The sequence below is a fragment of the Symphalangus syndactylus genome, chromosome 13 (assembly GCF_028878055.3).
Source record: "Symphalangus syndactylus isolate Jambi chromosome 13, NHGRI_mSymSyn1-v2.1_pri, whole genome shotgun sequence".
Taxonomy (NCBI): Eukaryota; Metazoa; Chordata; class Mammalia; order Primates; family Hylobatidae; genus Symphalangus; species Symphalangus syndactylus.
The window spans coordinates 67,295,465-67,308,981 of record NC_072435.2 but is presented as its reverse complement, the minus strand read 5'-3'; the positions used below and the strand labels follow the sequence as shown (position 1 = coordinate 67,308,981).

Genomic DNA, 13,517 nt, shown 5'->3' with positions numbered 1-13,517 from the left:
AGACTTAACATCAATAAAGGAAAGTAGAAAACCTGGGGCAAAACTTCAAAAACAGCCAGGCGCAGTGGCTCACGTCTGTAATCCCAGCACTTTGGGAGGCTGAGGTGGGCAGATCACTTGAGGTCAGGGATTCGAGACCAGCCTGGCCAACATGGTGAAACCTTGCCTCTACTAAAAATACAAAAACTACTCGGGTGTGGTGGCACACACCTGTAGTCCCAGCTACTCCGGAGGCTGAGGCAAGAGAATCACTTGAATCCAGGAGGCAGAGGTTGCAGTGAGCGGAGATCCTACCACTGCACTCCAGCCTGGGAGACAGAGAGAGACTCTGTCTCAAAAAAACAAAACAAAAAAACTTCAAAAAAAAAAAATCCACGGGAAAATTTACCTTCAAACTGTAATTCTCGGCCTGCCAGGCCAATTCAGAATAAGGCCAAGTCTTTAAAAAAAAAAAAAAAAAGAAAGAAATGTTTTTGTTCCCATGCACTCTTTTTCTCAGGAAGCCCTGGAGCTGCACCAAAACAAGGAATAAATCAAAACAGAGGTTGGCATGGGATACAGAAAACAGAGGGATTAAAATATGGAAAAGAGGCAAAAAAGAACCCCCAGGAAAGCTGCTGCACTGCAAACTAAGAGAGCAATCAGTCCAGGATAAGCCTGTGAGAAGGCTCTAGGAAAAGAGTATCTAAGAAAACGAAATTAGAAGACAATCTATGTGTTTAAATATTCTGAGAAGAAATGTAGACAACTGAGCAAGAGTTTCAAGGTGATTCATAGATAAAACAGAGCTAACTCCCTACCTTCCACAGTGAGGAGTCAACACACAATGTGTAAATTGGAAAAAAAAATAGTAGTGTTAGAAGAATGTTATTTAGACACAGGGCTATAACTAATCAAAAAAACAGCTAAGGTTTATGATTGCCTTGGGAGATGGAAAATTTGGTGGAAAAGTGAAATACCTCTGTTTTCCATAATAAACCTTCTAAAACCCAGAATTTATGTAGGAAAATGTATAATTTGAATTAGAATGAATTTTATAAATAATAAAATCTTTAGGGCTAGGTGTAGTGTCTCACGCCTGTAATCCCTGCACTTTGGGAGGCCGAGGCAGGCGGATCACGAGGTCAGGAGATCGAGACCAGCAGTATGGTGAAACCCCGTCTCTCCTGAAAATACAAAAAATTAGCCAGGTGTGGAGACGCATGCCTGTAGTCCCAGCTACTCGAGCGGCTGAGGCAGAAAAATCGCTTGAACCCAGGAGGTGGAGATTGCAGTGAGCCAAGATCATGCCACGGCACTCCAGCCTGGGTGACAGAATGAGACTCTGCCTCAAAAATAAATAAATAAATAAATAAATAAATAAATAAAAATAAAACCTTTAATAAAAAATTATGAGAAAATATTGAACAGACACATGTGAAAAGCACAAAAACATAACAGAATTAGAAGTACAACCATTTAATTAAAAAATCTGTTCAAATGATTCCTTATCTTACATCATAACACAAAAATTAACTCAAAATGGACCATACATGAGAAATTACTTAATGGGTATAATGTACATTACTCAGGTGATGGAGACTTGATGTGGAAGCGAGGAGAAGGGAGGGAAAGGGAAGAAGAAAGAAAAAAAAACAAATCGCCAATCTAAACGTAAGAGCTAAAACTATAAAACTCAGAAGAACAGCAGTATCTTTATAATCCTGAGTTAGGCACTGGTTTCCTGGATATGACACGCCAAAAGCACAGGCAACAAAAGAAAAAAATAGATAAACTTGACTTCATGAAAATTAAAACTGTTTGTGCTTCAAAGCACACCCAAAAGAAAGTGAAAAAACAGTCCACCATACGGGAAAAAATGTCCGCAAATTACACATCTGATGAGAAATTTATATCCAGAATATATAAAGAATTCTTACAACTCAACAATAAAAAGACAAGTAACTACCCTGTAATGCCATCACTTTGGGAGGCCAAGGCGGGCAGATTGCTTGAGCTCAGGAGTTTGAGACCAGCCTGGCCAACATGCTGAAACCCTGTCTCTACAAAAAAATATAAATATTAGCCAGGCATGGTGGCATGCGCCTGTAGTCCCAGCTATTCGGGAGGCTGAGGCAGGCGGATCGCTTGGGCCAGGAGGCAGAGGTTGCAGTGAGCCGAGATCACACCATGCACTCCAGCCTGGGCAACAGAGCAAGACCCTGTCTCAAAAATAAAAGACATATAACTACATGGGCAAGGACAGGCACAGTGGCTCAAGCCTGTAATCTCAGCACTTTGGGAGGCAGAGGTGGGAAGATCACCTCAGGTCAGGAGTTCGAGACCAGCCTGGCCAACATGGTGAAACTCCATCTCTACTAAAAATACAAAACTTACCTGGGCATGGTGGCAGGAACCTGTAATCCCAGCTACTTGGAAGGCTGAGGCATGAGAATTGCTTGAACCTGGGAGGTAGAGGCTACAATGAGCTGAGATCGCACCACTGCACTCCAGCCTGGGCGACAGAGAAAGACTCTGTCTCAAAAAAAAAAAAAAAAAAAAAGTAAATATAAATAAATAAATAAATGGGCAAAAGATTTAGAACAGGCATTTCTCCAAAGAAGATACAGTTGGCCCTCCAATAGCCATGGGTTCTGTATCTGTGGATTCAACAAACCTGGAATCTAAAATATTCAGGAAAAAAAAATTCCACAAACTTCCAAAAGGTAAAACTCAAATTTGCCGTGCACCAAGTACTATGCTACATCGAATAGAACCAATACCCCACAGATACCAAAGGACAGTGTATACACCACATGGCCAATAATCCCATGAAAAGATGTTCAACATCATTAGTCATTAGGAAAATATAAACTAAAACCACAACGACATACAACTTCAGTTATGGTTTGAATTGTGCTGCCCCCTCCCAAAAAGATAAATTAACATCCTAACTCCCATTACCTCAGAATGTGACCCGATTTGTTAGGCTGGTGCAAAAGCAATTGTGGTCTTTGCCATTAAAGCAATGTCAAAGACCTCAATTACCTTTGTACCAACCTAATGGAAATAGGGTCTTAACACAAGTAATCAAGTTAAAATGAGATTATCAGGATAGGCCCTCATCCAGTATGACTAATGTCCTTATAAAAAGGGGATTAACAGAGAGATAGACATGAACAGATGGAAGATGATGTGAAAACACACAGAGGACACTATCTACAAACCAAGGAATGTCTGAGGCTACTAGAAATTAGTAGACAGGCAACAAACAGATTCTCCCTAACAGCCCTCAGAAGAAACCAATCCTGCTAATACCTTGATTGCTGACTTCTAGTCTCCAGAACTGAGAGACAATAAATTAAGACTGTTCTAAGCCACCCAGTTTGCGATGATTTGTTTACAGTAGCCCTAGGAAGCAAACAGAACTTCAAATCCACTAGGTTTACTAAAATTAAAAAGATAATAACAAGTGTTGATGAGGATATAGAGAAATTGGAATCCTCATATATTGCTGGATTAGAAAATGATGCAGCTGCTCTGCAAAAGTTTGGCAGTTCCCCCAAATGTTAAACACAGAATTATGAAACCCAGTAATTCTACTCCTAGGTATATACTCAAGAGAAATAAAAACATGTTCACACAAAAACCTGCACATGAATGCTCACAGCAGCATTATATATATTAGCCCCAAAGTGAAAACAACCCAAATGTCCATCAACTGACGAATAAAACTGTGATATATACACTATTATACAACAGTATACACAATATTATTCATCAAAAACAAAAGGACCATACATGCTATATAACACGGATGAACCTTGAAAACCTTATGCAAAGTGAAAGAAGCCAGTCACAAAAAACAAACTACATTATTACATGACTCCATTTATATGAAATGTCTAGAATAGGCAAATCCTTAGAGATAGAAAGTAGATTAGTGATTGCCAGTGACTGAAAGTAAGTGAAATGAGGGGTAACTGCTGATAAGAGTTCTGGAGGGTGATGAAAATGTTCTAAAATTAGATACTGGTGGATGGCTGCACAACTCTGTAAATATACTAAAAACCACTGAATTGTATGCTTTAAAAGGATGCATTTTATGGTATGTGAATTATATACGAATAATACTGTTATTTTTTAAATGGCATTCCCTTAGTAACACATTTTTTTCTTAAATACCTTTCTAGCATAGAGAATACTAGAGGAATCTAATGCATCATCCAATGGTCTCCAGTCCACTATTACTTCGGCATCCTAGAAAAAGAAATTATGAAGTATATTTAATATTCAGCAATATGTTATTCTTATTTTATTCCCTGAACCCAAAATAAAATTTCAGCCTCTTAAATATCTACTTTTTAAATATGCTAATATCATATGTAAATCAAAAATGTTATAGATTTTTCAAATTCTGCCTACTTTTCATTATGAAAAATTTATATTGCTACAACTTCTACGTAGGTTTTAGAATATTCCATGTCATTTTATCTAAAGTACAGACGGTTCCTGACTCATGATGGTTTGACTCAGGATTTTTTTGTAATAGGATGGCATAAAAGCAATGCACATGCAGTAGAAATCATACTTCAAGTAACCACAGAAACATTGTTTTTCACTTTCAGCACAGTATTCAATATACTCCATGATACTTGATTATAAAACATGCTTTATGTTAGATAATTTTGCCCAACTGTAGGCTAATGTAAGTGTTCTGAACACATTTAAGGAAATTAAGCTATGATGTCCAGTAAGTTAGGTGTATTAAATGCGTTTTTGATAAACAATATCTTCAATTTATGATGGGTTTATCAAGACATAACCCCATCATAAGTCAAGGAGTGTGTTTGACTATTATATCATTTTGGTATTAAATTTACAATTACTGTTCAATTACATAATTGTAACTTACACATGAAATTCAAACTTTCTGATAATTCTCCAAAGATGTATCACTACCAGAAACTATTATTAAATAAAATCATTTACTAGAAACTTACCTTTTCTAAAACACGTAATATTCCTGAAATCAAGCTGTCTTGGTCATTGGTCTTTCCACAAGATGAGTGAATATATACTCCTTCTTGTTCATATATAATCTAAAACAGTAAAAATAAAGTTAATCACATAATTTCTGTTGAGTACTATGTTAACATGTTAAAATATTAAGATATATTTTCTTATCATACTTGGCCAAGTTTCTGATTATTTCATACATAAATGTATTATTTAAAAAAATACCTCTCAGAGTTAACAGCACTTCAATCAAGCAAACATAAACTGGAATTAATTCTGCTTTGTTAATGTATGAAAGTTTATCAGATTTGTGATAATCACAATCTTGATCCTCCACGTAAACAAAGATGTCAGACTAACTGCAACAAGTCTCAATATTTAAATTCCACTTAAAATTTATATTTTTCGCCAGATGCAGTGGCACATGCCAGTAGCCCCAACTACTTGGGAGGCTGGGCTTGAGCCCAAGAGTTCAAGGTTGTAGGGTGCTATGATTGCACCTGTGAATAGCCACTGCACTCCAGCCTGGACAATACTGCAAGAACTCATCTCTCTAAAAAATCAAAAAAATTAGTATTTTTTTTCATGGGCATTAAGGAAAATACTGAGCTCGAACTGAGAATGCACTTGAAAATATCTAAGAAGAAGAACAAATGAAACACAATGAGGAATCAATCCTGTCTAACTATTCCCATAATAGCACATTTTTACTGTAAGATCATTTTGGCGTGTTTTTGAAACACCATGGCATAGAAATTTGGGAAATAATACAGGAATTTTAAAGAGTAGTGATGAGAACAAAAATAAACATAGTAGTGATGGAGACTCCTAGAAATGACTAAACTAATTCAATTTCACAATATTAACTGAGTGCTTCTGTATGTAAAAAGCACATAAAAGACTAAAAGTACATGAAGATGATAAAGACATAATCCTTGAATAAATTCCTATGGGAATATAGGGGAGACTTAAGTTAACTCCTAAGTAAGTTTAAACATTTAAGGTTAAGCCTCATTTTTCATAGACATAATGTTATAAATTGAGATTCCATTCTTGAGACCCATTTCAAACCATTTAAAATTTTTTTAATTATGAAAATAAGTAAAAAACAGTCACTTCTAGACCTAAGAACTTTTGACATATATAAGTCTGGTCAATAGAGTATATTATTCTATTTCTGTAGACCTTTTATTAATATTAGTCTTCAGAATATCATGGGCCAGCAATGCAAGACAAGCACTATCAGAGTCTATCACTCCTTCATTCATAAATGTAAAGAGGTATGTATCTTCCTGTTTTTAGCTAACATTTACGGAACACTTATACACTAGGAACTCCTTATGTTGTAACTTAATCCTTACAACCACCCTAAACCACAGATTATATAACCACATTCGACTGCATCATTGGGATGAGAAGCCCATTTGTGTGAATAAGAAAACTGAAAGTGGTGAAATAACTGCCCAAATGAGGCAAATAATAACCGGTGGTGAAACTGAAACCCAGGGAGTCTGACAACAGAAAACTGCGCTCTTAGCCACTACAATATAAAGGTTCCACATTACTTTTACTGCCTCTCTCTTGGGTTTGTTATGTTAATCAACCGTGATATGGACTTATGTCAGGAAAGAGTCTTTTAAGTAATTAAGATCACCAGGGAAGTTTTGATTTCAAAAACCTAAGTAAGATAGCCTTTACTGAAATAGTTGCTAAGCATCAAACCAGCATGTAAACAGCTTACATGGGGATAGGATGAGCTGAGAAAGGGTGGGAGACAATTCTATACTGTTTGTACAGAGATGAAAAATTTTAAAGCCTATAGATATATGCACAAAATATGCATAAGAATATTCACAGCAGTATTATTTATAATTTTAGAGGGAGGAGAAGCAGAAGGGGAGGAGGAAAGGGAGGGTATGCATCTAAACATCCACAAATAGGAAAATTATCAAATATATCCTGGGATATCCATTCTTTGGGGGATACTATTCAGGAGTTAAAGGATGAGGCTGATTAAATGGATGGGGAAACAGACAATGCACACAGAAAAATCATCATGTATATATAGTATGCTGACATTTACACTTTTATAAAGTTTCTATCTGTGTGAAATATACAGAACAAATTCTGGGAGGATACTTTAAGCTATTAACAAAGACTACTTCGGGAGAGTATGATGAGAAAAGGCTGAAACAGGAACTGTTAACTTTCTATGTTAATGCCTCTGATTTATTTGAATATTTCAAAGTGAAAATATAGTCATATATTTAAAAATAATTTTAAAGAGTGACATGAAAAAAGGAAAGTCCAGAAGTATAAACTAAATTTTCTAGACTTCAGTTTATCAATTTATAAAACAGGAGAGTGAACCAGATGATCATACCTAGGAACACACACAAAAAAAAAAAAAATGAAAAGGTTATGGAAAAGAAATCCCTTAAACCTCCACCTTTTGCAATATAATTTTATTAACTTTAGTCTGCATGTTGTACATTAGATCTCTAGACTTGTTCATCATATGTATCTATTTTCTATCCTTTGACCTACATCTCTCCATTTCCTAGCAACCCTGAGTAGTGGTAACCACTGTTTAATTCTCTGTACTTGAGTTTTTTTTTTGAGACAGAGTTTTGCTCTGTCGCCCAGGCTGGAGTGCAGTGGCATGATCTCAGCTCATTGGAACCTTCGCCTCCCAGGTTCAAGTGATTCTCCTGCCTCAGCCTCCCGAGTAGCTGGGATTACAAGCACGCACCATCATGCCCGACTAATTTTTGTGTTTTTAGTAGAGATGGGGTTTCACCATGTTGGCCAGGCTGGTCTCAAACTCCTGACCTCAGGTGATCTGCCCACCTTGGCCTCCCAAAGTGCTGGGATTACAGGCATGAGCCACAGCACCCAGCCCTGAGTTGTTTTTTTATTATACATATTCCACATATAAGTGAAATCCTACGATTATTTTTCCTTCCGTATCTGCTTTTTTCACGTAGCATAATGCTATCCTCCAGTTAAATAAGTAGATTTTAGCTGCTGTTGTCACAAAAAAGTAACTATGTGAGACGACAAATATGTTAATCTAATTCACTATAGTAACCATTTTACTATCTGTATGTATCCCATAATATGTTGTAAACCTCAAATGTAATAAAATTTATTTTAAAAAAGATATTGAGAAAAAATATTCTCAAGTTTTTGTGACAAATGGATCAGAGACATACTCAGAAATAACACTTCAGCATATTTTCACATAAGACTCAGCTAGTAGAATAGTCGGGAACTTCCTAATTCTCATAGTGGAAAAAGAGACACTAATTTGGCAAGAAAAGCTTGCTATCATTAACAATGCAATCTAAGGTTCTATGATACCATTAACACTAAAGAGATTCTAGAACCTTAATGAGGTGAACCCTATACAATCAAACAAAACACTTTACCTTATTTAGGCACATTAAGCAACTCTTCCTCTTACATTTGTTGGTTAAGTGTTGCCTATTTTTTTTCACTTAAGAAAAAGTTGAGAGTTTCCTAAGTAGTTTAGCTGGGAACACAATAAGAATTAAAGTGACAGACACCTTACAAAAAACTCAAAGCTGGCCGGGCGCGACGGCTCACGCCTGTAATCCCACCACTTCGGGAGGCCAAGGTGGGTGGATTACGAGGTGAGGAGATCGAGACCGTCCTGGCTAACACGGTGAAAACTCGTCTCTACTAAAAAATAGAAAAAATTAGACAGGCCTGGTGGTGGGTGCCTGTAGTCCCAGCTACTCGGGAGGCTGAGGCAGGAGAATGGTGTGAACCCAGGAGGGGGAGCTTGCAGTGAGCTGAGATCGCACTACTGCCCTCCAGCCTGGGAGACAGAGCAAGACTCTGTTTCAAGTGAAAACAAAAAAAAAAAGTCAAAGCTGCACTCATTCCGTATTCTGTGTTCCTCAACTCTTCAGCCCTTTTTGAGGAACAAATTATACATCCCAAAACTCCTAATTCAAAACCACATTTATACTGTCTTCAGAAAGCAGTCATGTTTAGCTTTCTAATTTTGAAGGGTGTGATGTTAACTGATACAAAGTAATAGTTCTGCCAGAAATGGCAAATAAAATAAATTTATTAATTTGTAATAGCTACTGAATCTTACAAAGTCTTATACTTTATAAAACTTAAGGGCGGTTCTCGATTTGGAGTCAGCGGGTGGAGCCAAGATGGCCGAATAGGAGCAGCTCCGGTCTACAGCTCCCAGACTGAGCGACACAGAAGACGGGTGATTTCTGCATTTCTGTTTGAGGTACTGGTTTCATCTCACTAGGGAGTGCCAAACAGTGGATGCAGGACAGTCGGTGAAGCACACTGTGCACGAGCCGAAGCAGGGCGAGGCATTGCCTCACTCGGGAAGCACAAGGGGTCAGGGAGTTCCCTTTCCTAGTCAAAGAAAGGGGTAACAGACGGCACCTGGAAAATCGGGTCAGTCCCACCCTAATACTGTGCTTTTCCAATGGGCCTGGAAAACGGCACACCAGGAGATTGTGTCCCGCACCTGGCTCGGAGGCTCCTATGCCCACGGAGTCTCGCTGATTGCTAGCACAGCAGTATGACATCAAACTGCAAGGTGGCAGCGAGGCTGGGGGAGGGGCGCCCACCATTGCCCAGGCTTGCTTAGGTAAACAAAGCAACCAGGAAACTCCAACTGGGTGGAGCAAACCACAGCTCAAGGAGGCCTGCCTGCCTCTGTAGGCTCCACCTCTGGGGGCAGGGCACAGACAAACAAAAATTCAGCAGGAACCTCTGCAGACTTAAATGTCCCTGTCTGACTGACAGCTTGGAAGAGAGTAGTGGTTCTCCCAGCACGCAGCTGGAGATCTGAGAACGGACAGACTGCCTCCTAAAGTGGGTCCCTGACCCCCGAGCAGCCTAACTGGGAGGCACCCCCCAGTAGGGACAGACTGACACCTCACTCAGCCAGGTACTCCTCTGAGACAAAACTTCCAGAGGAACTATCAGACAGCTGAATTTGTGGTCTCACGAAAATCCGCTGTTCTGCAGCCACCACTGCTGACACCCAGCCAAACAGGGTCTGGAGTGGACCTCTAGTAAACTCCAACAGACCTGCAGCTGAGGGTCCTGTCTGGTAGAAGGAAAACTAACAAACAGAAAGGACATCCACACCAAAAACCCATCTGTACATCACCATCATCAAAGACCAAAAGTAGATAAAACCACAAAGATGGGGAAAAAACAGAGCAGAAAAACTGGAAACTCTAAAAAGCAGAGCACCTCTCCTCCTCCAAAGGAACGCAGTTCCTCACCAGCAATGGAACAAAGCTGGACAGAGAATGACTTTGACGAGCTGAGAGAAGAAGGCTTCAGACGATCAGACTACTCCGAGCTACGGGAGGAAATTCAAAATAATAGCAAAGAAGTTAAAAACTTTGAAAAAAATTAGACGAATGGATAACTAGAATAACCAATGGAGAGAAGGGCTTAAAGGAGCTGATGGAGCTGAAAGCCAAGTTTCGAGAACTACGCGAAGATTGCAGAAGCCTCGGTAGCAGATGGGATCAACTGGAAGAAAGGGTATCAGTGATGGAAGATGAAATGAATGAAATGAAGCGAGAAGGGAAGTTTAGAGAAAAAAGAATAAAAAGAAATGAACAAAGCCTCCAAGAAATTTGGGACTATGTGAAAAGACCAAACCTACGTCTGATTGGTGTACCTGAAAATGACGGAGAGAATGGAACCACGCTGGAAAACACTCTGCAAGATATTATCCAGGAGAACTTCCCCAATCTAGCAAGGCAGGCCAACATTCAGATTCAGGAAATACAGAGAACGCCACAAAGATACTCCTCGAGAAGAGCAACTCCAAGACACATAATTGTCAGATTCACCAAAGTTGAAATGAAGGAAAAAATGTTAAGGGCAGCCAGAGAGAAAGATCGGGTTACCCACAAAGGGAAGCCCATCAGACTAACAGCTGATCTCTCAGCAGAAACTCTACAAGCCAGAAGAGAGTGGGGGCCGATATTCAACATTCTTAAAGAAAAGAATTTTCAACCCAGAATTTCATATCCAGCCAAACTAAGCTCCATAAGTGAAGGAGAAATAAAATACTTTACAGATAAGCAAATGCTGAGTGATTTTGTCACCACCAGGCCTGCCCTAAAAGAGCTCCTGAAGGAAGCACTAAACATGGAAAGGAACAACTGGTACCAGCCCCTGCAAAAACATGCCAAATTGTAAAGACCATCGAGGCTAGGAAGAAACTGCATCAACTAATGAGCAAAATAACCAACTAACATCATAATGACAGGATCAGATTCACACATAACAATACTAACTTTAAATGTAAATGGGCTAAATGCTCCAATTAAAAGACACAGAATGGCAAACTGGATAAGGAGTCAGGACCCATCAGTGTGCTGTATTCAGGAAACCCATCTCACGTGCAGAGACACACATAGACTCAAAATAAAGGGATGGAGGAAGATCTATCAAGCAAATGGAAAACAAAAAAAGGCAGGGGTTGCAATCCTAGTCTCTGATAAAATAGACTTTAAACCAACAAAGATCAAAAGAGACAATGAAGGCCATTACATAATGGTAAAGGGATCAATTCAACAAGAAGAGCTAACTATCCTAAATATATATGCACCCAACACAGGAGCACCCAGATTCATAAAGCAAGTCCTCAGTGACCTACAAAGGGACTTAAACTCCCACACAATAATAATGGGAGATTTTAACACCCCACTGTCAACATTAGACAGATCAACGAGACAGAAAGTTAAAAAGGATATCCAGGAATTGAACTCAGCTCTGCACAAAGTGGACCTAATAGACATCTACAGAATTCTCCACTCCAAATCAACAGAATATACATTTTTTTCAGCACCACACCACACCTATTCCAAAATTGACCACTTAGTTGGAAGTAAAGCTCTCCTCAGCAAATGCAAAAGAACAGAAATTATAACAAACTGTCTCTCAGACCACAATGCAATCAAACTAGAACTCAGGATTAAGAAACTCACTCAAAACCACTCAACTACATGGAAACTGAACAACCTGCTCCTGAATGACTATTGGGTACATAATGAAATGAAGGAAGAAATAAAGATGTTCTTTGAAACCAACGAGAACAAAGACACAACATACCAGAATCTCTGGGACACGTTCAAAGCAGTGTGTAGAGGGAAATTTATAGCACTAAACGCCCACAAGAGAAAGCAGGAAAGATCCAAAACTGACACCCTAACATCACAATTAAAAGAACTGGAAAAGCAAGAGCAAACACATTCAAAAGCTAGCAGAAGGCTAGAAATAACTAAAATCAGAGCAGAACTGAAGGAAACAGAGACACAAAAAACCCTTCAAAAAATTAATGAATCCAGGAGCTGGTTCTTTGAAAAGATCAACAAAATTGACAGACCACTAGCAAGACTAATAAAGAAGAAAAGAGAGAAGAATCAAATAGATGCAATAAAAAATGAAAAAGGGGATATCACCACCAATCCCACAGAAATACAATCTACCATCAGAGAATACTACAAACACCTCTATGCAAATAACTAGAAAATCTAGAAGAAATGGATAAATTCCTCGACAAATACACCCTCCCAAGACTAAACCAGGAAGAAGTTGAATCTCTAAATAGACCAATAACAGGCTCTGAAATTGTGGCAATAATCAATAGCTTACCAACCAAAAAGAGTCCAGGACCTGATGGATTCACAGTCGAATTCTACCAGAGGTACAAGGAGGAACTGGTACCATTCCTTCTGAAACTATTCCAATCAATAGAAAAAGAGGGAATCCTCCCTAACACATTTTATGAAGCCAGCATCGTCCTGATAACAAAGCCTGGCAGAGACGTAACCAAAAAAGAGAATTTCAGACCAATATCCTTGATGAACATTGATGCAAAAATCCTCAATAAAATACTGGCAAACCAAATCCAGCAGCACATCAAAAAGCTTATACACCATGATCAAGTGGGCTTCATCCCTGGGATGCAAGGCTGGTTCAACATATGCAAATCAATAAATGTAATCCAGCATATAAACAGAACCAAAGACAAAAACCACGATTATCTCAATAGATGCAGAAAAGGCCTTTGACAAAATTCAACAACCCTTCATGCTAAAAACTCTCAATTAATTAGGTATTGATGGGACGTATCTCAAAATAATAAGAGCTATCTATGACAAACCCACAGCCAATATCATACTGAATGGGCAAAAACTGGAAGCATTCCCTTTGAAAACTGGCACAAGACAGGGATGCCCTCTCTCACCACTCCTATTCAACATAGTGCTGGAAGTTCTGGCCACAGCAATCAGGCAGGAGAAGGAAATAAAGGGTATTCAATTAGGAAAAGAGGAAGTCAAATTATCCCTGTTTGCAGATGACATGATTGTATATCTAGAAAACCCCATTGTCTCAGCCCAAAATCTCCTTAAGCTGATTAGCAACTTCAGCAAAGTCTCAGGATACAAAATCAATGTACAAAAATCACAATCACAGACAAAATC

The 13,517-nt window shown here is 38.7% G+C and overlaps 1 protein-coding gene across 12 annotated transcripts in view; it reads right to left on the bottom strand.

Moving 5' to 3' along the window:
- TBC1D15 (TBC1 domain family member 15) overlaps window positions 1-13,517 on the bottom strand; it is an 80,490-nt gene that overhangs the window by 45,012 nt on the left and 21,961 nt on the right. For 9 of the 12 annotated variants that reach the window (XM_055235747.2, XM_055235746.2, XM_063615077.1 and 6 more), the window contains exons 2-3: window positions 4,983-5,081; window positions 4,165-4,239 (exon numbers count right to left, since the gene is read on the bottom strand). In XM_055235747.2, coding sequence (XP_055091722.2) covers window positions 4,165-4,239; window positions 4,983-5,081 — 174 coding nt within the window. Of the gene's footprint in view, window positions 1-2,376; window positions 2,515-4,164; window positions 4,240-4,982; window positions 5,082-13,517 lie in introns of all 12 variants that reach the window. The other 3 variants (XM_063615076.1, XM_063615075.1, XM_055235753.2) reach the window with 2 other exon arrangements.